General features: G+C 38.1%; 1 protein-coding gene across 2 annotated transcripts; it reads right to left on the bottom strand.

The window, feature by feature from the left end:
* Positions 1-1,028: 1,028 nt before the first annotated feature.
* viaf (viral IAP-associated factor) lies at positions 1,029-25,375 on the bottom strand. Of its 2 annotated transcripts, none has more exons than XM_071678350.1 (6): positions 25,254-25,375; positions 15,356-15,488; positions 13,402-13,538; positions 8,524-8,673; positions 8,123-8,270; positions 1,029-3,905 (listed from the first exon to the last, which is right to left on the bottom strand). In XM_071678350.1, the coding sequence occupies exons 1-6, from the start codon at positions 25,305-25,307 to the stop codon at positions 3,760-3,762; spliced, it is 768 nt and encodes a 255-aa protein (XP_071534451.1). In that variant the 5' UTR covers positions 25,308-25,375; the 3' UTR covers positions 1,029-3,759. The 2 variants fall into 2 exon arrangements, with proteins under 2 accessions (XP_071534451.1, XP_071534453.1); XM_071678352.1 differs by lacking the exon at positions 25,254-25,375 and adding an exon at positions 20,078-20,361.
* Between the last annotated feature and the right edge of the window lie 298 nt (positions 25,376-25,673).

The raw sequence follows: 25,673 nt of genomic DNA, 5'->3' as shown, positions 1-25,673 counted from the left end.
AGTGTGAACGAATGTGGCATTTGTTGTCTTTTCCTAGTGCTACCTCGTGCACATGTGGGGGGAGGGGGTTGTCATTTCATGTGTGGCGGGATGGCTTCGGGAAAGAATAAGGGCAGACAGTATGAATCATGTGCATATGTATATGTGTATATGTTTGTGTGTGTATATATATGTATACGTTGAGATGTATAGGTATGTATATGTGCATGTGTGGATGTGTATGTATATACATGTGTATGTGGGTGGGTTGGGCCATTCTTTTGTCTGTTTCCTTGCGCTACCTCACTATTGCAGGAGACAGTGATAATGTATAATAAATAATAAAAAAATAATTTTTTATCATACTTTGTCGCTGTCTCCCGCATTAGTGAGGTTGTGCAAGAAAACAGACAAAAGAATGGCCCAACCCACCCACATACACATGTATATACATACACACCCACCTCACACACATATACATAAATATACATTTCAATGTATATTTACATACACAGATATATACATATATATACACATGTACATATTAATACTTGCTGCCTTCATCCATTCCCGTCGCCATCCTGCCACACATGAAATGGCACCCCCCCTCCCTCTGTGCGAGAGGTGACGCTAAGAAAAGACAACAAAGGCCACATTTATTCACATTCAGTCTCTAGCTGTCATGTGTAATGAACCAAAACCACAGCTCCCTTTCCACATCTAGGCCCCACAAAACTTTCCATAGTTTATCCCAGACGCTTCACATGCCCTGGTTCAATCCACTGACAATCCATAGATATGTATATGTCTGTGTATGTATATGTGTGTGTCTGGGCATTTATGTATATCTATGTGTATATGAGTGGATGGGCCATTCTTGGTCTGTTTCTGGGTGCTACTTCGCTCAGGCGAGAAACTGCGATGAAGTATAATAAAAAAAAAAGGAAACTTTCAGACACCCGAATCTTTCCCCATATCATTAATTGCAGTATACTAGACAATTCAAGATCTGACTCTAATTGAAAATTCATTCAAGTTTAAAGCCATACTAAAGGTCATACACATATTTATTAATCTGCAAACCTACAGGTGCTGGAACATAATAAAAATATGTTTTCTTTAAAAAACATACGAATAAAATAGAAGAGTGTAAAGATTGATAAGTTAAAATATTATTATTTTCTTTTTTTTTTTTTTTTTGCTTTGTCGCTGTCTCCCGCGTTTGCGAGGTAGCGCAAGGAAACAGACGAAAGAAATGGCCCAACCCACCCCCATACACATGTATATACATACATGTCCACACACGCAAATATACATACCTACACAGCTTTCCATGGTTTACCCCAGACGCTTCACATGCCCTGATTCAATCCACTGACAGCACGTCAACCCCGGTATACCACATCGATCCAATTCACTCTATTCCTTGCCCTCCTTTCACCCTCCTGCATGTTCAGGCCCCAATCACACAAAATCTTTTTCACTCCATCTTTCCACCTCCAATTTGGTCTCCCACTTCTCCTCGTTCCCTCCACCTCCGACACATATATCCTCTTGGTCAATCTTTCCTCACTCATTCTCTCCATGTGCCCAAACCATTTCAAAACACCCTCTTCTGCTCTCTCAACCACACTCTTTTTATTTCCACACATCTCTCTTACCCTTACGTTACTTACTCGATCAAACCACCTCACACCACACACTGTCCTCAAACATCTCATTTCCAGCACATCCATCCTCCTGCGCACAACTCTATCCATAGCCCACGCCTCGCAACCATACAACATTGTTGGACCACTATTCCTTCCAACATACCCATTTTTGCTTCACGAGATAATGTTCTCGACTTCCACACATTCTTCAAGGCTCCCAGAATTTTCGCCCCCTCCCCCACCCTATGATCCACTTCCGCTTCCATGGTTCCATCCGCTGCCAGATTCACTCCCAGATATCTAAAACACTTTACTTCCTCCAGTTTTTCTCCATTCAAACTTACCTCCAAATTGACTTGACCCTCAACCCTACTGTACCTAATAACCTTGCTCTTATTCACATTTACTCTTAACTTTCTTCTTTCACACACTTTACCAAACTCAGTCACCAGCTTCTGCAGTTTCTCACATGAATCAGCCACCAGCGCTGTATCATCAGCGAACAACAACTGACTCACTTCCCAAGCTCTCTCATCCCCAACAGACTTCATACTTGCCCCTCTTTCCAAAACTCTTGCATTCACCACCCTAACAACCCCATCCATAAACAAATTAAACAACCATGGAGACATCACACACCCCTGCCGCAAACCTACATTCACTGAGAACCAATCACTTTCCTCTCTTCCTACACGTACACATGCCTTACATCCTCGATAAAAACTTTTCACTGCTTCTAACAACTTGCCTCCCACACCATATATTCTTAATACCTTCCACAGAGCATCTCTATCAACTCTATCATATGCCTTCTCCAGATCCATAAATGCTACATACAAATTCATTTGCTTTTCTAAGTATTTCTCACATACATTCTTCAAAGCAAACACCTGATCCACACATCCTCTACCACTTCTGAAACCACACTGCTCTTCCCCAATCTGATGCTCTGTACATGCCTTCTCCTTCAATACCCTCCCACATAATTTACCAGGAATACTCAACAAACTTATACCTCTGAAATTTGAGCACTCACTCTTATCCCCTTTGCATTTGTACAATGGCACTATGCACGCATTCCACCAATCCTCAGGCACCTCACCATGAGTCATACATACATTAAATAACCTTACCAACCAGTCAATAATACAGTCACCCCCTTTTTTAATAAATTCCACTGCAATACCATCCAAACCTGCTGCCTTGCCGGCTTTCATCTTCCGCAAAGCTTTTACTACCTCTTCTCTGTTTACCAAATCATTTTCCCTAACCCTCTCACTTTGCACACCATCTCGACCAAAACACCCTATATCTGCCACTCTATCATCAAACACATTCAACAAACCTTCAAACTACTCACTCCATCTCCTTCTCACATCACCACTACTTGTTATCACCTCCCCATTTGTGCCCTTCACTGAATATTATTTTATGTAATATAATAAATGCTCATCCTCTTTTCCAAAAAAGTATGCAAATATTACAAACAGAAATAACAAATATAAAAAGTGAATTTTTAAAATCGAGAATCTTTCCCTGGAAATGCTGAATAAAGAACACTTTAAGACCTGATTTTAATTTGAAATTCTTTAAAATTTAATTCATTTAATTAGAAGCCCACAGTAATTGTATTTTCTTAATTACAAACGTAAAATAATAAACAAGTAAAAGCAGATGTGAATACAAAATTCTTTCTATAACATTCTGCTACTTTAATAAAAACAGCACACAAATATGACATGATTGTGAGAAAAAAGTTTTGAGGATGGAGAATTCTTCCTAACCACTGCAGACCTGTATTGCCTAAATTAATTTGGAAATTCATCATATGAATATCATAGGACTTACAGTAGATACATCCATCACTCTCAAACAGTTTAAGAAATGCCATTGTACAAATACTTATAAACATAATTATCCTCAGCATTTTTTGTTGTCCATGCATTAAAATGCATGAGTGTCAAGCCATTCTTAAAACTGTCATTTACGGTTACATTTCCCAGGAATTTAGTGTTTGTAATTGTTGAGGTAACTAGTCATTAGTTGCAAAGTAGTCCAGTTGCTAATTACTATTCAGTACAAAGTTCACTGTTCAAGCATTAACTGATCAAAATTAAGAAACTCGTTTTCACCAGTCATTCTCATCACTATCATCATCGGCATCCTTGTATCCACGTATGGAGTTCATCATAACATCCTTTACTCTTGGGCCACGGGGATCTGATTCTAGATCTGTCGTAAAGCCGCCTGTACGAGATAACATCCACTCAAGCTCTGAAAAACATAACAAAAAAGGTGAAGAATAACAAGGCACTATAAACACGATGTGATCAGTAAGTCATTTTTTCTCAAACTTGTTTCCCATGTCCTGCATCAGAGGCAGTGTCAGGAAAGGACAAAGAAAGGCCTCATTCACTCATATCAAGTTCCTACCTGTCATGTGTAATGCACTAAAACCACAGGCCCCTACCCACAAAACAGGCCCTAGACACTTTTCTCTGGTTCTCCACCCTGCTTCAGTCCAGCGACAGCACATTAACCCAGTTTACTAGATTGCTCCAATTTACTCTATCCCATTAATGCCTTTCAAATTCCTACATGTTTAGGCCCCCTAAGCACTCAAGATATTTTTTACTCCATCCTTTCATGTCTGAATTGGTCTACCCCTCCATCTCCTTGTCCCCTTCACTTTTGACACCCATATCCCCTATGTCAACCTCTCCAAATCAATTCTTCAATTTGTCCAAATAATTTCCGCACACCTTTAGCCCTCTCAATAATACTCTTCTTATTACCACGCCTATCTCTTACCCTTTTATTCCTTACTTGATCAAACCACTTCACACCACATATTGTCCTTAAACCTTTCATTTACAACAAATCCACCCTCACCCACACATCCTCATCCACATCCTTTGATTTACAACAAATCCACCCTCCCCCGCACATCCTCATCTACATCCTATGTCTCACCATCCATACAACAATGCTGGGACTACTATATCTTTAAACATACCTATTTTCACCCTCACAGATAACAACTTCTCTTTCCACACATTCCTCAATGCTACCAGAAGCTTTGCCCCCTCACCCACCCCATGACTCACCCTGACTTTCAAGTTTCTCAGGTATCCATATATCCTCTCTGTCAATCTTTCCTCACTCATTCTCTCCACATGTCCAAACCATTTCAACACATCCTCTTCTTCTCTCTCAACCACTCTCTTTTTATCACCACACATCTCTCTTACCCTTTCATTAGTTACTTGATGAAGCCACCTAACACCACATATTGTCTTCAAGCATTTCATTTCCAACACATCCACCCTCCTCCATACAACCCTATATATAGCCCGTGCCTCGCAACCATATAATACTGTTGGAACTACTATTCCTTCAAACATACCCATTTTTGCTCTGCATAACATTCTTCATTGCTCCCAAAACCTTCATCCCCTCCCCAACCATGTGACTCACTTCCGCTTCCATGGTTCCATTCGCTGTCAATTCCACTCCCAGATATCTAAAACACTTGTCTTCCCCCAGTTTTCTCCATTCAAACTTACATCCAAATTAACTTGTTCCTCAACCCTACTGAACCCAATAACCTTGCTCTTATTCACATTTACTCTCAACTTTTTCCTTTCACACACTTTTCCAAACTCAATCACCAACTTCTGCAGATTCACCCTCAAATCAGCCACCACAGTGGTATCATAGGTGAGCATCAACTCACTTCCCAGACCCTCTCAACCCCAACAGACTGCATACCCTTCCCTCTCTCCAAAACTCTTGCATTTACCTCCCTAACCATCCCATCCATAAACAAAGTAAACAACCATGGGGACTCATTGAGAACCAATCACTTTCCACTCTTCCTACTTGTACACATGCCTTACATCCTTGATAAAAACTTTTCACTGCTTCTAGCAAATTACCTCCCACACTATATACTCTTTCAGACCTTCCACAAAGCATCTCTATCAACCCTATCATATGCTCATCCTTCTCAAAGGCTCAGACTGGGGTGTCTGAATGTGTGCGAATTTAACCAAGATGAGAAGAAAGGAGAGATAAGTAGTATGTTTGAGGAAAGAAACCTGGATGTTCTGGCTATGAGTGAAACAAAGGTCAATGGTAAAGGGGAAGAATGGTTTGGAAATTTCTTGGGAGTAAAGTCAGGCATTGGTGAGAGGACAAAAGGTATGGCAAGATCAGCACTACTCCTGAAGCAGTTGTGGGAGTTTGTGATAGAGTGTAAAAAAAATAAATTCTAGATTGATGTGAGTAAAACTGAAAGTGGATGACAAGAGATGGGTGATTATTGGTGCTCATGCACCTGGTCATGAAAAGAAAGATTATGAGAGGCAAGTGTTTTGGCAGCAGCTGAGTGAGTGTGTCAGCAGTTTTGGTACACAAGACAGGGTATTAGTGATGGATGATTTGAATGTGAAAGTGAGTAATGTGGCAGATGAAGGTATAATTGATACACATGGTGTATTCAGTGTTGTGAATGGAAATGGCGAAGAGCTTGTAAATTTGTGCTGAAAAAAAGATTGATAATTGGTAATACCTGGTTTAAAATGAGAGATGGTCAACAGGCATTATTAGATTACATATCAATTGATAGGTGTGTAAAAGAGAGACTTTTGGATGTAAATGTGCTGAGAGGGGCAGCTGGTGGGATGTCTGATCACTATCCTGTGGAGGAAAAGGTGAAGATTTGTAGAGGGTTTCAAAAAAGAGAGAGAATGTAGGTGAGAAGAGTGATATGAGTAAGTGAGCTTGGAAAGGAGACTTGTGTGAAGAAGTACCAGGAAAGAATGAGTGTAGAATGGCAAAAGGTGAGAGCAAATGAAGTGAGGGGAGTGGGTGAGGAATGGGATTTAATTCAGGGAAGCAGTAATGGCATGTGCAAAAGATGTATGTGGCTAGTGAAAGGTGGAAGGTTTGCAGATTAGAAAGGGTAGTGATTGTAGTGATGAAGTAAAGCTGCTAGTGAAAGAGAAAAGAGAGGCATTTGGGTGGTACTTACGGGAAAGGAGTGCAAATGATAGAGAAATGTATAAGAGACAGCAGCAATGGGTCAAGAGGAAGGGGTTAAAAAAAAAAAAAGGTCAAATGAAAGTTGGGAGAGTATCTTTAAACTTTATGGAGGATAGGGGAGAAAGAATACTTCCCACGTATTCCCTGCGTGTCGTAGAAGGTGACTAAAAGGGGAGGGAGTGGGGGGCTGGAAATCCTCCCCTCGTTTTTTTTTTTAATTTTCCAAAAGAAGGAACAGAGAAGGGGGCCAGGTGAGGATATTCCCTCAGAGGCCCAGTCCTCTGTTCTTAACGCTACCTTGCTAACACGGGAAATGGCAAATAGTTTGAAAGAAAGAAAGAAAAAATGATGTTTTGGAAGGAGGTAAATAATGCATAAAAGATAAAGAGAACAAATGGGAACACTGATGTAGGGGCAAAAGGGGAAATGATAAGAGGTAGTGATGAAGTAAGATAGAGTATTGTGAAGGATTGGTAAATGTGTTCGATGATAAAGAGCCAGATGAAAGATGTTTTGGTCAGGGTGATATGCGAAGTGAGAGAGTCGTGGAGAGTGGTTTGATGAAGAGAGAATAGGTGGTGTAATCCCTGCATAAGATGAAATGCAGCAAAGTAACTGGAGTGGATGGTATAGCTGGTGCATTTGTTGAGAAAAGGGGTGACTGTGTCTGTGAACGGTTTGTATGGATATTCATTGAAATTATGGATCATAGTGAAGTGCCTCAGGAATGGTATAAAGGCAAGGGGGATAAAGATGAGTGTTCAAACTACAGAGGAATAAGTTTGTTGAGTATACCTAGTAAGCTGTATGGGAAGGTATGGACAGAGCACCAGATTAGAGAGGAGCAGTGTGGTTTCAGAAGTGGTAGAAAATGTGTAGATCAGGTGTTTGCTTTAAAAAGAAATGTATGTGAGAAATACTTAGGAAAGCACATGGATTTGTATAAGGCATTTATGGATCTGGAGAAGGCAAATGATACAGACGACAGATATGCTGTGTGGAAGGTCTTAAGAATATATGATGTGAGAGGTAAGGTGCTAGAAGCAGTGAGAAGTCTTTACAAAGGGTGTAAGGCATGTGCATGAGTAAGAAGAGAGAGAGTGAATGGTTCTAAGTGAAGGTGGGTCTGCGGCAGGGGTGTGTGATGCCACCATGTTTGTTTGATTTGTTTATGAATGGGGTGGTGAGGGGGGTAAATACAGGAGTCTTGAAGAGAGGGGCTAGTATAGTCTGTGAGGACAAATCAAATGCAAGAAACTTCACTTAATTTGTAAAATTTACACATACAATGCAGCTGACAAACAACCAAATCCATACCTTACTGTAACTCACAACAACCAAATCAATGTGTTACTGTAACTATGCTACTAAAGATTGATTTTACATAAAAGTAATGTTTACTCAGCAATGGATTTACATGGCAAATACAAACTGGCTAAACTCACCTTCATACTGTAGCTTGTCACCCCCAAACTCAGCAGTTCCAATAAATTGCCGCTTCATTTGGCCCTCAAAATAGACAAAAATTGCAGGGAGATTTCGATCCGGGAAATTTGGGATGCAAGTTGTTGATATAGACTTCAGAAACTTTACCTGGCATGAGAAACATTAAACAATACAACATTTTCATGAGGGAAATTAGTAGCTAAGTTACACACAATTCTGTGAGTTCCAATAGTAAGGAAAACAGTCCTCAATGCATTCACTCATTTGCTACCAATATCACAATACCTATACACAATCATAAGATCTGAAAAGTATCTCTATCAACCCTACCATATGCTTTCTTCTTATTGATAGAGGCCTGAATTAACAAGTCTCATAGGTCATGACTAATAAGTCTTACCTTAGGAAATTTCACTGCCAGTCTTGACAAGTACTGGTTGATAAGAGCACAAAGAGGAATTCCCTGCTTGTAGAGGTGAAGAAATACCCACACACTAGGACCAGCATTATTCACTTTCTCGACATAGTCTTGGGCACTGATTTCTAAAACCTATGAAAACAAAATCTGGGAATTCATATTAAATATCAAACTTTAGTATTCTCATATAATGGTATTCAAACATTTACTGACCAGTGGATGCTTCCAAATCTGTTCATGACAGAAAATGAGTGTAGTGTGGTAAAGGTAGAAAAGTATACAGATGATTTAGAGAAATATTTGCACTTAACATGTAGCATCAAAGGCACAAATAAATCACACTGTTAGTTGAGGACTTGAAAAGAAGTACTCTATTTGTCAAATTGTTCCTAAATGTATCTATGGTGCTGCTTAGAAATAGTCAATTTCATGTTTTCTCTTGAGAAAGTTAATCAATTAAGCACCTGACCTGTATTCCATGAAAAAGTGTATCATTTAAGCACCTCACCTGTATTTATGCTTGAGATGATTTCACTGACTAAGATATTTGCTAACCTATTCTGTAGTTTGAAGAAGGAAGAGATTGCAAAAGCCTTATGTAAGATGAAATGTGCAAGGTGATTGAAGTGGATGGTAGTGTAGTTGAATTTCTTAAGAAAGACAGTGACTGTACCAATGAATGGTTAATTTGGCTTTTCAATGTATGTACGGATCATAGTGAGGCACCTGAGGATTGGTGGTATCCATAACAGCAAGGGAATAAATGTGAGTATTCGAACCACAGAGGTATAAGTTTGTTGAGGATACCTGGTAAGATGTATGGGAGAGTAGTGACATGGGAAGAACAGTGGGGTTTCAGAAGTGGTAAGGGACATGTGGATCAGGTGTTTCCTCTACAGAATGTGCATGAGAAACACTCAGAGAAAAAGAAGGATTTGTATGTGGCATTTATGGACCTAGAGAAAGCATATGATAATACTGATAGAGATGCATTGAGGAAGGCTTTAAGAATATATGGTGTAAGAGGGAAACTGCTAGAAATGAGAAGATTTTACTAAGGGTGTAAGGCATGTGTATGAGTAGGAAGAGAAGAAAATGAATGGCTTCAAGTGAAGGACGGTCTGTGGCAGGGGTGTGTGATATTAACATGGCTGTTTAATTTGTTTATGGATGGGGTGGTAAGAGAGATAAATCTGAGAGTCTTGGAGAGATGGGGTAGTATGCAATCTGCAGGGGATGAGGTGGGCCTCAGAAGTGAGTCAGTTGTTGTTTGTAGTTAACACAGCACTTATGGCAGATTCAAAAGAGAAACTGCAGAAGTTGATGACCGAGTTTGGAAAAGTATGTGAAACAGGAGGAAGTTGAAAGTAAATGTGAACAAAGGCAAGGTTTTTAGGTTTAGCAAGGTAGAGTGACAAGTCAAATGAGGTGTGACTTTGAATAGAGAAATTGGCGATGGTGAAGTGGACATGGGAGAAAATGGAACCATGGAAGCAGAATTGCGTCACAGGGCGGGTGAGAGGGTGAAGGTTCTGGGAGCACTGAAGAAAATGTGGAATGAGATCATCAGGGAGGACAAAATTGGGCATCTCTGGAGGTAGAGTCCAAACAATGTTATATGGATGCAAGGCATAGCCTAAAGATGAGGATGTACACAGGACGTGTTGGAAATGGAATGTCTGAAGACAGTATGTGGTGTGAGGTGGTTTATCAAGTAATAAGAGGTTAAGAAAAAGGTGTGGTAATAAAAAGAGTGTGGTTGAGAGAGGTAAAAAGGTAATGCTGAAATGGTTTGGCTATAAGGAGAGAATGAGTGAGGAAAGGTTGACAAAGAGGATATACATGTCAGAAGAGAATAGAAAAAGGAGAACAGGGAGACCTAATTGGAGATGGAAGAATGGAGTAAAAACGATCTTGAGCAATTAGGGCCTGAATATGCAAGAAGGAGAAAGGTATGCACGGGATAAAGTGAATTAAAATGATATGAATCAACGAGCTGACAATGGACTGAATCAGGGCATGTGAACATTTGAGGTAAACCATGGAAATTCTGTGGGGCTTGGCTGTGGATAGAGAGCTGTGGTTATGGTGCATTAAACATGATAGCTAGAGAATGGATATGAGCAGATGTGATCTTTCTTTGTCTGTTCCTAGTGCTATCTCATGACTAGAGAATGGATATGAGCAGATGCGACCTTTCTTTGTCTGTTCCTAGTGCTATCTCATTAACATGGGAAACAGTGATCAAGTATGGAAGAAAAAACTGTACTCCATTAATAACATGTGCTTTCTTTCTATTTAGATCTAGGTATCTACAAAAAGGAAAAGCATGACAGAAGCTGGATGAAATATAACACTGGTCAACAGATTTTGTCCCAAGGAAATATTTCTTACATATTTTTGCACGCTGAATCCAAATATGTTTTCAGAATTTCTCTATCACCCTAGTTTCTTGGTTCCATCATACTCACATATCATTACATACAGCATATATGTTCCAGTGCTCTATGGAGCATTTGAAACAAAAAGTTTACCAAACAGCTATTTCCATTGTTTGTTAGGGGCAAAAGCTTCTTTCTGAAAGCATAAACCTTGATAAATGAGTCACCAGGGGCCTGCGCAAATCTGACTGAAAACGTTGGGACATTCAAACAGCACACTCCTGAATTTAGCACCTCTCTGTCATTTGCAGACTAGAACTCAATGTAAACAGTTTCCACTCTATTGACAGACTGTGCTTTTGTGTATTCAAGTGTTGTGCTGACACCCCATCCACCCTTATAATGCCAAGAAACCGTGTAAATAGTCCAGATTCTTTCTGCCTCATCTGTGGTGAATTGACATTCATATCACAAAAACATTCTTTCCCATCCCTCATTAAGAAATGCTGAGCATTACTTTTGTTGTAAGTGAGTGACCAGGATAAAAGTTTGGCCCCACCATGTTTGTTATGTCACATGTGTCAGGCTTCTCATAGCCTGGGAAAAAGGTTCATGCCATATGCCTTTTGCCATTCCTACAGTTTAGAGAGAACCCAAAGATCATGCTTCAGATTGCTACTTCTGTCTAACAAATATAAATGGTGTAACATCAAAATCCATGCATACGGTTAAATATCCTAATTTATCAGTTCCTCAGTTAGGAATTACCTGTGCCAGGGCCTCCACGAAACGACACTGAGTGACAATGAGTCTGGTGATGAAAGTAAACCAAGTTGAGGGCAATATGGATCCAACATGTGAAGCAAGCTGTTCTTCAAGTGAACCACATTTGCTAAGTCAAGTAGATCTTAAAGATCTTGTCCATGATTTAAATTTGTCTAAGAAGCAAGCCAAACTTTTGAGTTCCAGATTGAAGGGCTGGAATCTTCTCTAAAATGAAACTAAAGTTTGTTTTTATCGTGATTGCCATGTCGTTTTAAAACAATTTTTCTCCCTTGAAGATGGTCTGGTGTTTTGCAATGATGATCATTCCGTTATGGAGGCACTTGGCCATAAATATAAGACAGATGAGTGGCACTTGTGTACTGACTCATGAAAAATAAGCTTGAAAGTGGTTCTGCTCTACAACGGAAATAAGTTTCCCTTCATTCCTCAGGCTGATGCGCTAACATGAAGGAATCGATTGATACCATGAAGCTTCTTTTGGAAAAAATAAAGTGCGGGGACTTTAAGTGGAATGTATCTGGTGACCAAAAGGTTGTGGCACTTTTACTCAGAATGCAACTTGGTTACACAAAGTTCTGTTATTTCCTCTGTGAGTGGGACAGCTGGAACAGGAAAAATCATTATGTAAAGAAAGTGTGGCCAAAATGAACATCACTGACTCCAATGAAGAAGAATGTCATCAATCCTCCTCTTGATGATCCTGAAAAAATTGACCTGCCTCCTTTGCACATTAAGCTCAGGTTCATTAAATGTTTGGATAAAACTAGCCATGGATTCACATATTTGAGGAATAACTTCCCCAGAATCAGTGATGCAAAAATCAAGGAGGGTATTTTTGTAGGACCACAGATCAGGGAACTGCTTTGAGATGAAAAGTTCGATGAAGAGCTAAATGAAGTTGAAAAAAATGCATGGCTGTCATTTAAGATAGTTTGCAGAGAGTTTTTCGGGATCACAGATCAGAAAACTACCGTGATGCTGTAAAAGACCTACTGATTTCATATAAAGCTATGGGGTGTGATATGAGTATAAAAATTCACTTTTTGGACTTGCACTCAGACTTTATCCAAGAAAGTCTTGGGGCAGTCAGTGATAAGCACGGTGAAAGGTTCAATCAGGGCATTTTGGACAACGAAAAGTGGTGCCAAGGAAAGTGAAGCCCCTTTACATGCTAAATTTCATGAATGAGTAATATACACTTATTGTAAAATTTAACTGCTCTGTCACTTAAAAACCATGCCTGACGGAAAAATTCCAAAACCAGGTTCAAATTCAGCGTAAAAATGACTACAAGGTCCATCTATTTTAGTTCATGGACAAAAAAGTTAAAATATTTGTTGACCAGTGTAATAGGTAGTCTAGATTCAATGAGCAATAACATTAGAAGTGATACAACAAGGCCCAAAAAGAGGAAGGAGGCAAAACAAAGATCATGGTCTGAGATATAAATTCCAAATAAAACATAAAACAGATGGGAATAAGTGATATTCATACTCAAAATCTTTTTGACTGTGCTGTTATAATGACATATCAATGACCATGAAAATACAAAAACTTCAAATTATATAAGAAAATATTAGTGAAAATATTAGACAGGTAAGCTGTACTTCATCTAAACACTGCTAGTTACTTATAAAAAACCAAAAAGCATTTACTATAACATCAAATTGCATTACTAAAAATGCTTCCCCACTTCTCCATATTTGTTGATTGCAGCCTCAGCTTTCATTTCTTCTATCCTTTTGCGACGATATTCACGAAGAATGGCCTCATCCTCATCATCCTCCAATTCATCCAATTCATCCAGTGATAGCTTTCCTAATCTTGCATCTACCAAATCAGATACAAATATTTTGAGTTGTAAGAATGAGTAAAAATCTTTTTCTTTCTATAATTCTCACTATAGTACCAAATTTATTGGTTATTTTAGTTATTTTAGGGGTACATTTCACAAATCTCTGCATCTAAGATTTAATCCAGTTAAGCAGGATAGCTTATGAGCAATCCACACATCTCAATCCTGACACAATTCTGTAGTCCTTTGTCATAATATCTCTCTCATGCATACTTCTTCAAATTCTTCCTAGCTATTTTAATGCATGCTTCTTCAAATTCTTCCTAGCTATTTTCATTGTTCCTTCAAATCCACTTCCCACCCATCTCCTACAAAGAAAAATGAAGAAAAGAATTTATAAATGGTATAACTGGGATACAACAAAAAGAATACTATCCATATGTCTCCAAAATAATGAAGGCTACTAAGGGGCTACAACAGTGAGGCTAGAAATTCACCACTCCTGTCCTGCTCTATCAGTTTCTAAATGTAGAAGCAAAACAAAGAGCCATGTGACAATTTTACATGAAAAGCTCAGCTGTCTATTCATAATTCTACCTCACCAAAGTGGCAAATACAAGCATAAGATGCAAAAAACAGATGGTATAAAAAAGCGAGAAAACAAAGATACAGTGTGATAAACACTTTGGAACTAGAGGATGTAGGCACCATTAAAAGATACAGTAGGGCACAACATTACATTATTCAAACACACTGAGAGTAACAAAAGAGATACAAAATCAGTAAAAAAAACAGAGTAAATACAGAAATTCCTATCTGCTTGGAGCTATTAAGTGAAAAAGGTATATCACAATGATTTGGCGATTGGAAGGGCAAGTTACGGAGGGGGAGAGAGAGAGAGAGAGAGAGAGAAAGAACACAACAAAAATTAAAAACTCAGAACAAGAAAGATACACAGGAACACATTCATTCCTTAAGTTTCTATTTGTTGTGGGTGTTGCTTACTGTGGTCACTTCAGCATTCTTGTATTTAAAAGTTATGCAAAGTTTGATTTACTTCAAAGTTCAGTCAGATCATTAATGTTGATTAAATTCTCAATAAAATTAAATACAACTGTTGTATACAAGTAAATCTATTAGAAGACTTTGATAACCATTTTTGAATGGATATAAAATTGCAATACATAACACAGCCAATAACAAATAATCATGGGTTTTGTTTCAAGAGGCAAACTAATGAGCTTTAACTGCCAGAAAATTTTGATATTACAAACAAATGTCAATGCTTTGGGAAGGTGGAGAAATAGACATGGATGTTTCATTGATCACTCATGAAAATAAGAGACATACTTAGCATACATACAAACAAATTTAAGAAACTGCATGATAGTAGAGAATGTTCAAGAGATGGGTCCACAGAATGGTAAAATGCTCTTTTTGTAAAGCACAAATAGGTAATTAAAATGAGGATTCAAAAAGAAAATACCATGCATGAAAAATTTATCCAACTTCTATACGAAAGTAAGAGCATCCCAGACGGAGAAAGGTATGGATGTCTATGAAGCTTTGATACTTTCTCCTTTGGGAAACTAGTTATGAGGCTTGATTTCCAAGCTGAAGTGATAGCTATAGAGACAAATTTTGAAGCAATGTGAGACCTGGCATACATCTGTAACATTTACTTAGATAAAAATCCAGTCTGGCTGCTGCTGTAAAGAATTACAGTCCTAACCTAAAGTAAGATGTGGATTTTCATTTTAGGGGAATAATTCAGTTTAGTATAAAAATAAAGATTATCCAGATAAAATTTACAAATCAAGGTATGTACATAGTCGATCTTGTATTACCGCACCTGTGCTCTGTTTTTCCTGTATGGTCTGCTCCAACATTTCTGTTAGCATCTCCTCAGTCACCTCTGGTTCTTTAGGTGGCAGTATTCCTTTTTTTCTAAGAATGTCATTCCATTCTGTATCTTCATTGGCATCCTGCAAATTTTCAAAAATAGTTGTTTAGTACCATATGAAATGGCTTAAGCATAAATATTATACCCATAGACCTGAATAGTTCTGACAAATCTGAACTAGACTTACTAATCTGGAGCATCAAAGTGTTCAGCTTTCTGTGAAACAATAAAAAACCCAAGGAAAACTTTTTCAGCTTTATCAACACCCAGTGTAACAGAAAAATAAGAACAGTTTTGTGTTTCTCAAAACAATTCCATGTATTATACATGAACAATGAATTACTATTATTGTTATTATTTGCATTACTATTGTTATTATCATTATCATCATTATTATTACTATCATTACTATCATCATTATTGTTATTATTTTTTTCATACGATTCGCCATTTCCCGCATGTGCGAGGTAGCGTTAAGAACAGAGGACTGGGCCTTAGAGGGAAAATCCTCACCTGGCCCCCTTCTCTGTTCCTTCTTTTGGAAAATTAAAAAAAAAAAAAAAAAAAAAGAGAGGGGAGGATTTCCAGCCACCCGCTCCCTCCCCTTTTAGTCGCCTTCTACGACACGCAGGGAATACGTGGGAAGTATTCTTTCTCCCCTATCCCCAGGGATTGTTATTATCATTATCATTATTATTATCACTACTATAATTATAATTATCATTTTTATCATTATTATCATTATCATCATTATAATTATCACTACTATAATTATCATTATTACTATTATCATTAAGGCATTTGCAAACCAAATAACCATGCTAAAATCTATATTCATGTTATCTAATATGATGTGAATACAACTGCACTAATAAATCAACATAGGTCTCACTAAACAAATGTCCTTTCTGCTTTAAATGACAAGTATCATACTAAACAATGGGCCATGCCTAAAGGAAAATCACACTATTTGCAAAGTCACTAGTTTTTGTCATCATTTTAACAGGCTAATTTGAAGATGAAGAAAAAACACACACAAGCTGCAGATAGTAGTCATGCCTTTTCCTACCTATGCACAAGTTATGCTGTTTTTCTCACTAAAAAACTTTAGCTCTTTACATTAGCTATATTTTTTTTTCTATACCTGCAAATTACATTTTTCATATCCTGTCTGAATCCAGTAAACTCCTTCATTTTAAGTGTGGGTAAAGATATGTGACTTATTAAATCATAACCAAACAAGGTCAATATTGAGATATCATACACTTTTTCTTTATATCTTATCACTTCTGCCTTTGCAAGGTAGCATCATAAAGAAATGAACAATGACCTCATTTTCACACATCCACTTTCTAGCTGTCACTTACTCTATCATGCACTGGAACCACTGCCTAACAACCACATCCATGCTGAAGAGACTTTTGCACGGTATACCTTGATCACTTCATGTCCTGGTTATGCACAATGATAGAATATTGCCATTCCATATACTGCATTGATGCATACCACTCATCAGAAACATTAGGTAGAATAGGTATAAACATCAGGGAGAAGCATTAGGTAAATTAGTCAGTAGGAACATTAAGTAGGAGCCTCTTCAAACACTGTTACAGTAACCCTCTGCCAGCGGCCTGTTAAGGGTGAGCCACTAAAGGATAAGATGCAGCACTACAGTTCACTAGTTATAGATACTTGCTATGGCACCCCTTTGAGGGAGATCCAGGTAGGAACAGCCATCAAAGATATAAATACAGAGACAGATAGCATACCACTCAACCTGACTTCAAGCCCCAATACCTCAAAACCTTCTTCACTCCATCCTTAAATATTCTCAGTTTCTCCCTCCTTCTTGCTACCTCTATTCTCTTTGTAATCTTTCTTCACTTATTCACTCCATACATTTGAACAATTTTGGCACACCCTAGTCAGCTTTTAAGACAGATAATGACATGGACAGTGAATAGTTTTTCGAGAGATGTAGGGATGGAGCAACCATAGGATTTAACTGGAAATTAAGCTAAAAACTTGATAAAAGATGTAGAGAAGTACTTTAGTGCAAGTAATGGAAGAATGTAATAGAATGAGTGAGAACATGATAAATGCAAAAAGCATATGAAAATCTAATTTGTATGATAGTGGAGACTGTTTAACAGATGAGGCCTCCCAAGTATAAAACTCTCTCCCCATAGTTCAAATGGGTAGCTACATAAGAGTATAGTACAGTAATTCTGACAGTTCTGTATGGATATGAGGGGTGGGTCCTGAATGAAATCAGAAGAGGGTGGATGTATTAGAAATGAAATGGTAGCAAGAAGAATATGCTTAAGGAAGATGAAAAGGATGTGCGAAAATGATTAAGATATATGGTAAGTGGGAGTGAAAAAAGACTGACAAAGAGGAAATGCATTTTAGAAAAAGAGGGAACAAGGAGTACCTACAACTAGAATTTGCCATTATGGCAGGGTTAATACATATCAATCACTGCACATCTTGCTTACTGAGTAATCCTGTTTCTCTCTGCTGCCATCTGCATTACATTATTATTCACAGTGGGTTCCTCGAACATTAATTTCAACCAACTGTCCTGTTTTCTTTCAAATTTTTCTATAGTTATTTTAAGCATATTTCTTACATCTTCTTGTAGTATACTGAGTGGTCATTCTAGTTTCCTGTCTGGGGTTTTGTGTTCCTTCTGATTTATTCTAAGTACGTTCCATGGTTCTCTTAAAGATATAATAAATGTATTTTTCTTTTTGAGATGCATCCAACATAGTTTCCTAGACACCTTCCATTCGTTACCATACACAGATTATCATATATTTCTCTCTTCTTCCCTCAAGACTATACAGTTCCAGTTTCATTAGCCTCTCAAGGCAATTCATATGCTCTGTCCACTTGGTTCTGCTTGTGCAGTGCTTCTAAATTCTTTTTAATACTATAATATTCATTTCTATAATTTTGGTCGTGACCATACAGTATAACAGTATTCAATTTTGTTTTTCATGTATACATTAAAAATTTTCATCAAATGTGTTCAGTCTAATGCAGTGAAGTTCTCACTATCATGCCACTCATTACTTGGCTCAATGATGCTATCTTCTCAATATTGTTTTATAATAAGTCTTTCAAAATTAAAATAATTCTCATTCCTTGCATTAAATTTTCATGTCATCTTAATAGACTAACAACTGATCTTATACAATCTTTTTCTGGTACAAAGCCATTTTGGCCTATATCAACTGTGCTTTTCTTCTTCAAATAATCCAATATGCATCCTTTTATCACTCTTTCAAGGACTTTCTTACATATGAAATCAAATCTAACTGGTATGCACTTTTTAGGTATTAGCTTGGCTCATCCTCAGTGCACTGGTATTATATATGCAATTTTGTGAATGTCATCTGTAATTCAGCTTCTGTCTAGATGATGCCACATCGTAACATCACTGATTTTGGAACTTCTGTTTTTGTCATCTTGAGAAAGATGGCTGGGATAACAAATGCTCCCAGTGCTGAACTATCAATGAGATGATCAATCACTCTGTTTATATAATTTTTTAACATCTCAATACTATAGTTTTTATGTTGGTTTAATAGGCCATCATTCAAATTCTTGTTGCATTTTTAGCTAAAATCCTACTTGTACTGTTCAATCAACAATTTGTATAATTACTTGGGGTAGTATTCATTTTCTCCCATTTGAAAGGATACTCTGTGATTTCTAGTTTTCTGCTTTATTCATGTATATAAATAGCAATTTTGGGTTACTTTCCAGATTTTCAATATATCGTTCTTCATTCACATTCTCCTCTCATCTATAACATTTAATCATTTATGCATCTACGTTCTATGACTTTTTCATCAAGCTCTTTGATTTTAGCTTCTTCCACTATTAACCTTTTAGTCTTTTTCCATACTCTTCACTTTAATGATTCTTTGTTATCTATCTTTTGACATCTCCTGTTTTGTGCTATCTCGATTTATGGTTAATATAAGCTTGATAATTATTTGTCTCATTTTCTCATGGTATACTTCTATTTTTGTAGTTAGATTATTACTCTGTAAGATCTACTTCATTCTGAGTTTCACATCTTTTCAGTGACTGCTCCTAGTATAAGATGTCCTGGTGTTAAAAATTTTATCTCACTTTGTCCTCTACATGAGGTTTTCAAAGGTTCTCTTGACTTTACCAAGTGCATTTCCCATTTTCACATTGAATACCGCTGTTTTTCCTATTATACATAACTCGATTATCACCTTATCAAATATTAAATAAAACAGACTGGCTTATTTTCACTCCACAACTGTTTTTGTGCAATCTACTGAAATACTAAACAAGCAATGCAGGAAATCATCAATATCCAAGGTGAGTGATGTAGAGCTAAATTAGAAATACACTAAGAAAAATCTCTATTTCTACTTACCTATAATCAACATAGAAAACTATTATTTGTGAATAATGTAATTAGGTGTAATCCCTGGAAAGATTAAAGGTATAAAACAATAAACAGCTGTTTGAGCCGTGATCATGCCTAAACCTTTCTTTAGATATGAATCAAGTGGACACAGTGGTTAATTAGGTCATGAGACATTCACACAGGTTATGTACATACATCCAACATAACTTCCAGCCACAAGAGAAAGGTTAATAAGGATGTTCAGTGAATTTTACCTGCATTCTGAGCGAATCTCCTGTTAAGATATGAGAACACCAAAGTTACCACCTCTGACACACTTCCCTGGCCGTCTTAACTCCAATTATAGCCCCACACGCGGCTCTTCCTCACCACTGTTTACATGGGGGCATGGACAACTGTATTACCAACACCTTAGCCATTCCCTGACATTTTTAAATGGTTACTACAGTGACAACATTTCTGTCGCCATGCTACTGGATACACCACCAGTGATTGAAGCACTATTAAAGTTTTAGCTTCGTATAAGTCACATGATTATGAAACCCAAGTCGACAAATTCTGACGTTGAGGTGTTTTATCGTGTGCTGGCCATACTGTTATCAAGTGACAAGTTCATACTATGTACAACTTTCTAGCACAGATGGTCTGGTGTACTTTGAAAATAACATATGCTTAAATTCTAAATCGAAGAACTCTGAATGTAAAAACCGTGTGAAGGGATTGTTTCGCCAGAGTCCGAAATAAGAAAGTATCTTTGAGAAAGACAAATATGGTATAATACTGCTCCCGCACAAGTCGATGGAAGATTACTGATGGCTTTTTATCAGTCCGTACAAATATTCCACAGGACAGAGATATACCAGTTTCATTAGAAATATTTGTTTAAGACACAATTGCGACATTCGTTCACATGACATCCTTTAATTTGTTAATATTGTGAGAGTGAAGCTATTACTGATACATAATGGTACTGGGACGCTCTTTTAAATTTTGACTGCATTGTAGTAAGTTGACAGTGGATATATCTGAAAAGGGAATATCACATGCAGTTACTCATGTGAGTATTACTACAACCCATGGATTGAGAATATGCGACATTTGAGACATACGTGTTAGCAAATGCTGTTTACATTTGTGGATTATATGACCACAAGATGTTAGGAAGGCTATTTACCTCAATAAACTTTATGCCTGCTACGTAGAGGGAAAGATTGGTGGAATGAAACGTTGATGATATCGTGACTGTATGAATTGTAACTTCTTTTTCCTTGCTCTGCAGAATAATACTCACGCCGCCTTTAACCATGTCATTCACACACACCTTTTTTCTTCAAATTCTTTATAGATAGATAGACAGATATGACTATGTCGATAGATATGTATAAAGATTCGAACCAAGGGCATGGGCGCCGGGCCACCTGGGCCACACAAAGGTTAAAAGACAACCACTGATAGCCCAGTATTATATTGCTATGGCCCAACCTCTTCTTGTTGGGAGCAGCATGGACTTTAATCCATCACGGCTACGTAGAAATTAATCAGGGTTCTGCAGCTGTTTCTAACCCTGACTTTTAATGGCAGAAAGATTATAGGAAGATGTAAGATGCTTACACAGATTCAAATTACAAATAAAAGATTTATAAAAACGGCAAGTCTTTGTGTGGCCAGTCTCCGCAGATGCTGTGGTATGCAGCAGCCAGAAGCGTTCCACTGGTCCAAAACTTGGTAGTAGGTATACATGCAGAAAGCTCACGAGTGTAGCGCCCAAAATGAAACCTGAAGAATAGAGGGAGCCGCAACATCTCGGTTGATAAAGGCGAGGCTTGTAGAATTAATAAAAAAGAAAGAATTTTGATTCTTTGTGGCTAATAATTGAGGCAGAACCAACCCAGATATGTAAGCAGTACTTCATACTGGGGCGAATAAAGCCCTTATAAATCTGAAATGGCTGTTTACGAAAGGAATAATTTCGGCATTTATTACAACACCCCAGTTTTGGGAAAGCAGATTTTTTAATGTTGAATATGTGGGGTTTCCAGAAATGAAGTAGTTTCATTTCGACTTTTAGTGTCACAAATGTTCTTTTGGTTTGCTCAGCAACAGTAGATTGTATCGCTGATAGTTATGTTTCATGATATTGGTTTTCCGTCGAGAAAAGGCACTTTTGTACAATAATGATGAAATTGTGTTGTAATGTTGGCTTTTGTCCAGTAATGAAGTTTGTTTGGTAATGAAAGCTTTTGTTCAGTTATGGTGTGTTTTGTGACTGACAGAGATTTTCGACTGTTTTCCAAGCTGACTTTTATTTCAGTAATGTGAAGATTATCCGTGTTGGTATGTTGTGGTCTCCCGCAGATAGCCTGTTGTGCAGTGAGTATCATAGTCCAGGAATGTGTGGCTTCCTTTGTTCCACCCCCGGTAGTTGTCAGTAACGCAGATTAGATTCAATAATCACAGTATGACTCAAAGTCTTAAACATCTTACATTCTACGTATACGACACAAATTTTGCATAAAGGATTCTCTTTATTGATCATAATTCAGTAAATTACTGAACATGTTGAGGATTAGTGATGACCTCAGTTTTATACAATTATGATCAGTAGGTAATCTTAGTCGTAGAATAAACTTTAGGGCTACGAAATGATTAGAGGGAAAGGGGAAAGTTCTTCAACAGACCGACTGTTCACATTATACATTAGTAAAGACATATAATTTGTAATGAACTTTAGCTTACTAAAAATGAAATTTAAAAGATCAAATTTAGACTTTTCCTAGAAAGGATGATTATGATGAACACAGCTATTAATGGAAAAAGGAATGAAGTGATGGGTTCGAAATCTTTGAGTATAAACTGTGAAGTGACGATTTCTTTCGGGTGGAGTCACTGGAAGGGGCAGTTTGTTGGGACAAGGGCCATCTATGTGCACAGTGTGTGTATGTAGTCTCACAATCAAATTCAACATATGAAGGTTTTAAGAATTTTTGGTAGATGTAAGAGCTTGATCAGTAACCTTGGAAGGTGATCGGCTTAATACACATATAACCAACGGAATACTTGAGGTTATCTTTCTTTCCCTATTTTGTTTGCCTCTCAAAGAAAGTTGTATACTTCCTCTGTTGTTACCCTTATATAATCAGCTTCACATCGTAACTTCGTGTTCCAGAGATTTTGTGTATATTTCTCGATTATCATTATCGTTATCCTTCAATCCCCACCATATTTCTCTCACCAAATATGACCAAACCAATCTCCACCATCCTTTCCTCACCAGTTATGACCAAACCAATATTCACCATAATACATACACAATAAGATATTAACACTTACATCAACTTATGAATGATCATCAGGTATATGTTGTTGGATGTGATGGTTGTCAACTGGAAAAGCCAAGAGACTGCATTGTAAATCGGCCAACAAAGTGTATACGATGATTCCACTTGAGTATGATGGGTACGATGTTCAAGTTGATGGGTACGATGTTCAGCGTCATGAGTGCTACACCAGAGGTTCGGTAATCTAGAAATATTGACACCACTCTATCCAGTAGTTAGTTATATCAAAGATATTGTAACAACCCAGAATATTCTGAGAACGACATTTTAACCAAGGACTTACAATAAGGTATGAACTCAACTTTTGAATAAGTACGATAACAAAGTGATCGATTAATTTGATTCATAGAGGCAGTAACTGAAGCCATGAGTATGAACTGCAAAAAGGGTACCATAATTATCTCCAGAGCATGAAGAATTATTTCCATTCTGGACGGGTTCACGTATGGATCACTGTTGATACGAAAAACCACAATATCTAACTTTGTAGACAAACCGGAAAAAATCTGAATATTCCCACAAAATATGCGACGTGTAGGACCAACCTAGCCGAAACCATTACCAACCCCATTTACGTTCAACCTGCTGAGGCCTATTCCCAACCCCGTGTGGCAATATTCTAATTCCTATAGGATCAACCTACCTGGGGTTTATTCCCAACCAGTACGACAATTTACGTTTTATAGGTTGCTGGTGTAGCACTCTGTAGGAATATGATGAGATCATGGAGGTACTGAAACGCTGCCAACACAACATTATCATCATGGACAAGGGTGAAGCTCATAGAATAGTAGCTGCTGCAGGGACGGAAGCAGCAGAGGGAAGCAGGAGTCGTGTGGTTTTGCTGCGGGAGGTAGCGTTCCCCCTCGAGGGCCCGTAGTACTGGTGTGGAAGAGAGCTGGCACTAAGAAGAGGCGGTAATACCAGAAGTTGGATGTGTTACTGCAAGTGTGACACAAGAAGAATGTTGCAATGCCACAAAAGTGGTTGTTATTGAACGGCACCTACACCTATCCTATAGCACGTACCTAAACTCCAGCTTATCGCATGACACCTATCATACGATACTATGAGGGATTCCACATATACTTATTTTCATACAACATTATCATCTGGACCGATCGGATTAAGCGCCAATTTTTTTTTATGGTAATTGAATGGCGAGGGCAACTGAGGGCCTAATTAAGGCCATACTATTAACGATATATATACGAATATACTCCAGCATGAGCCAGGTACCCACATTTTATCGATCAACCCTTGGAGGTGGATGATCAACTGATTTGACTGTGGACCGACTGTCTGTGTCGTCTACCCTGAGCGGCCCACAAATGTGTCTCGGTCAAAAACACTGACCGTTACAAGTCCACTTATCAATAAAAATGACTCGGTAATCGTAATAAATACATAAGAAGCCGGATTCTTCTTGACTAACAGCTGAATCGATCGATTTTAAGTTGTAAACCTCCTCAGATCTGTGTTTCCTAAGCAAAATGTAATAATTCATTAAAAAGATAGTTGGTTATCTTGAAATTAAAAGTTTTCCCAACAAATATTTTTTCTTACTCCAAAACCTATCGAGTCAGGTTAATTTCCACCGGTTATGAGATGTGAGCATGTGTGATGCAGCTTGGCTGGCAAAATGACGCAAGTTATGGACACTTCCTGTCCTATCTGAGTCACAGAGTCCGGGCCCGCCTGCGCTTCATGGTTGCCTCTCGGCAAATAGTCAAGCTTTACAGCCTTTGTTTCTCTCTCTCTCTCTCTCTCTCTCTCTCTCTCTCTCTCTCTCTCTCTCTCTCTCTCTCTCTCTCTCTCTCTCTCTCCACACACACATACGGGCCTCCTTAGTAGTGTAATGGTTAGCGTTATGACGATGAGGCTAGAGATGACCCGCACTTGTATTACTGTAAACTGTAAGTGTCCCAATCGTTAACACCCTTCAACACTATTGCCTGCACTGTCCCACCTCTTACTACAGGGAGTCACGATGAATAAATGTCACCGCCTAATTGTATATAATAATTTGGATGAAATTTTTGTACTTTTCCTACGCTTTGCTGGGTGTTAAGTCCCATTGCCCTGGACCTACCTCAAATGTCTTCATATCACGAGTCAAACCGTGTCCTGCGAGAGACGCGTCCATGTGTACTGTGTTACGTCTTACTTCTAGGCTTGTCGTCCCCTGGGACGTAATAGATTAAAATGACAACACAGACCATGAGTCAGCACGGAACCTTCGGAGTCGAGTCCACTAGAGTTCGAATCCTGGGTTCGACAGTCGGATTACACAGAATCCTGGTGTTCATCCTTTCTGGGCTGGTTTATTATGACTACCTAGCTTACCTGTGTGTGTGTGTGTTTAATTACCTATTTGTAGTGTTTGAGGAAGGAGCTTTACACTCGTGAGGCCCTATCACTTAGAAAGCGTTTAAAATGAGTGGGAGCGGGGCCTGGGATTTGGAAATCCTCCCATGTTTCACTTTCCCAAAAGAAGGAACGGAGAAGGGGC

This window comes from Panulirus ornatus, chromosome 27 (genome assembly GCF_036320965.1).
Source record: "Panulirus ornatus isolate Po-2019 chromosome 27, ASM3632096v1, whole genome shotgun sequence".
In the NCBI taxonomy this organism is placed as follows: Eukaryota; Metazoa; Arthropoda; class Malacostraca; order Decapoda; family Palinuridae; genus Panulirus; species Panulirus ornatus.
Note: the sequence above shows the minus strand (reverse complement) of the source record. Positions and strands in the feature narration are given on the sequence as shown.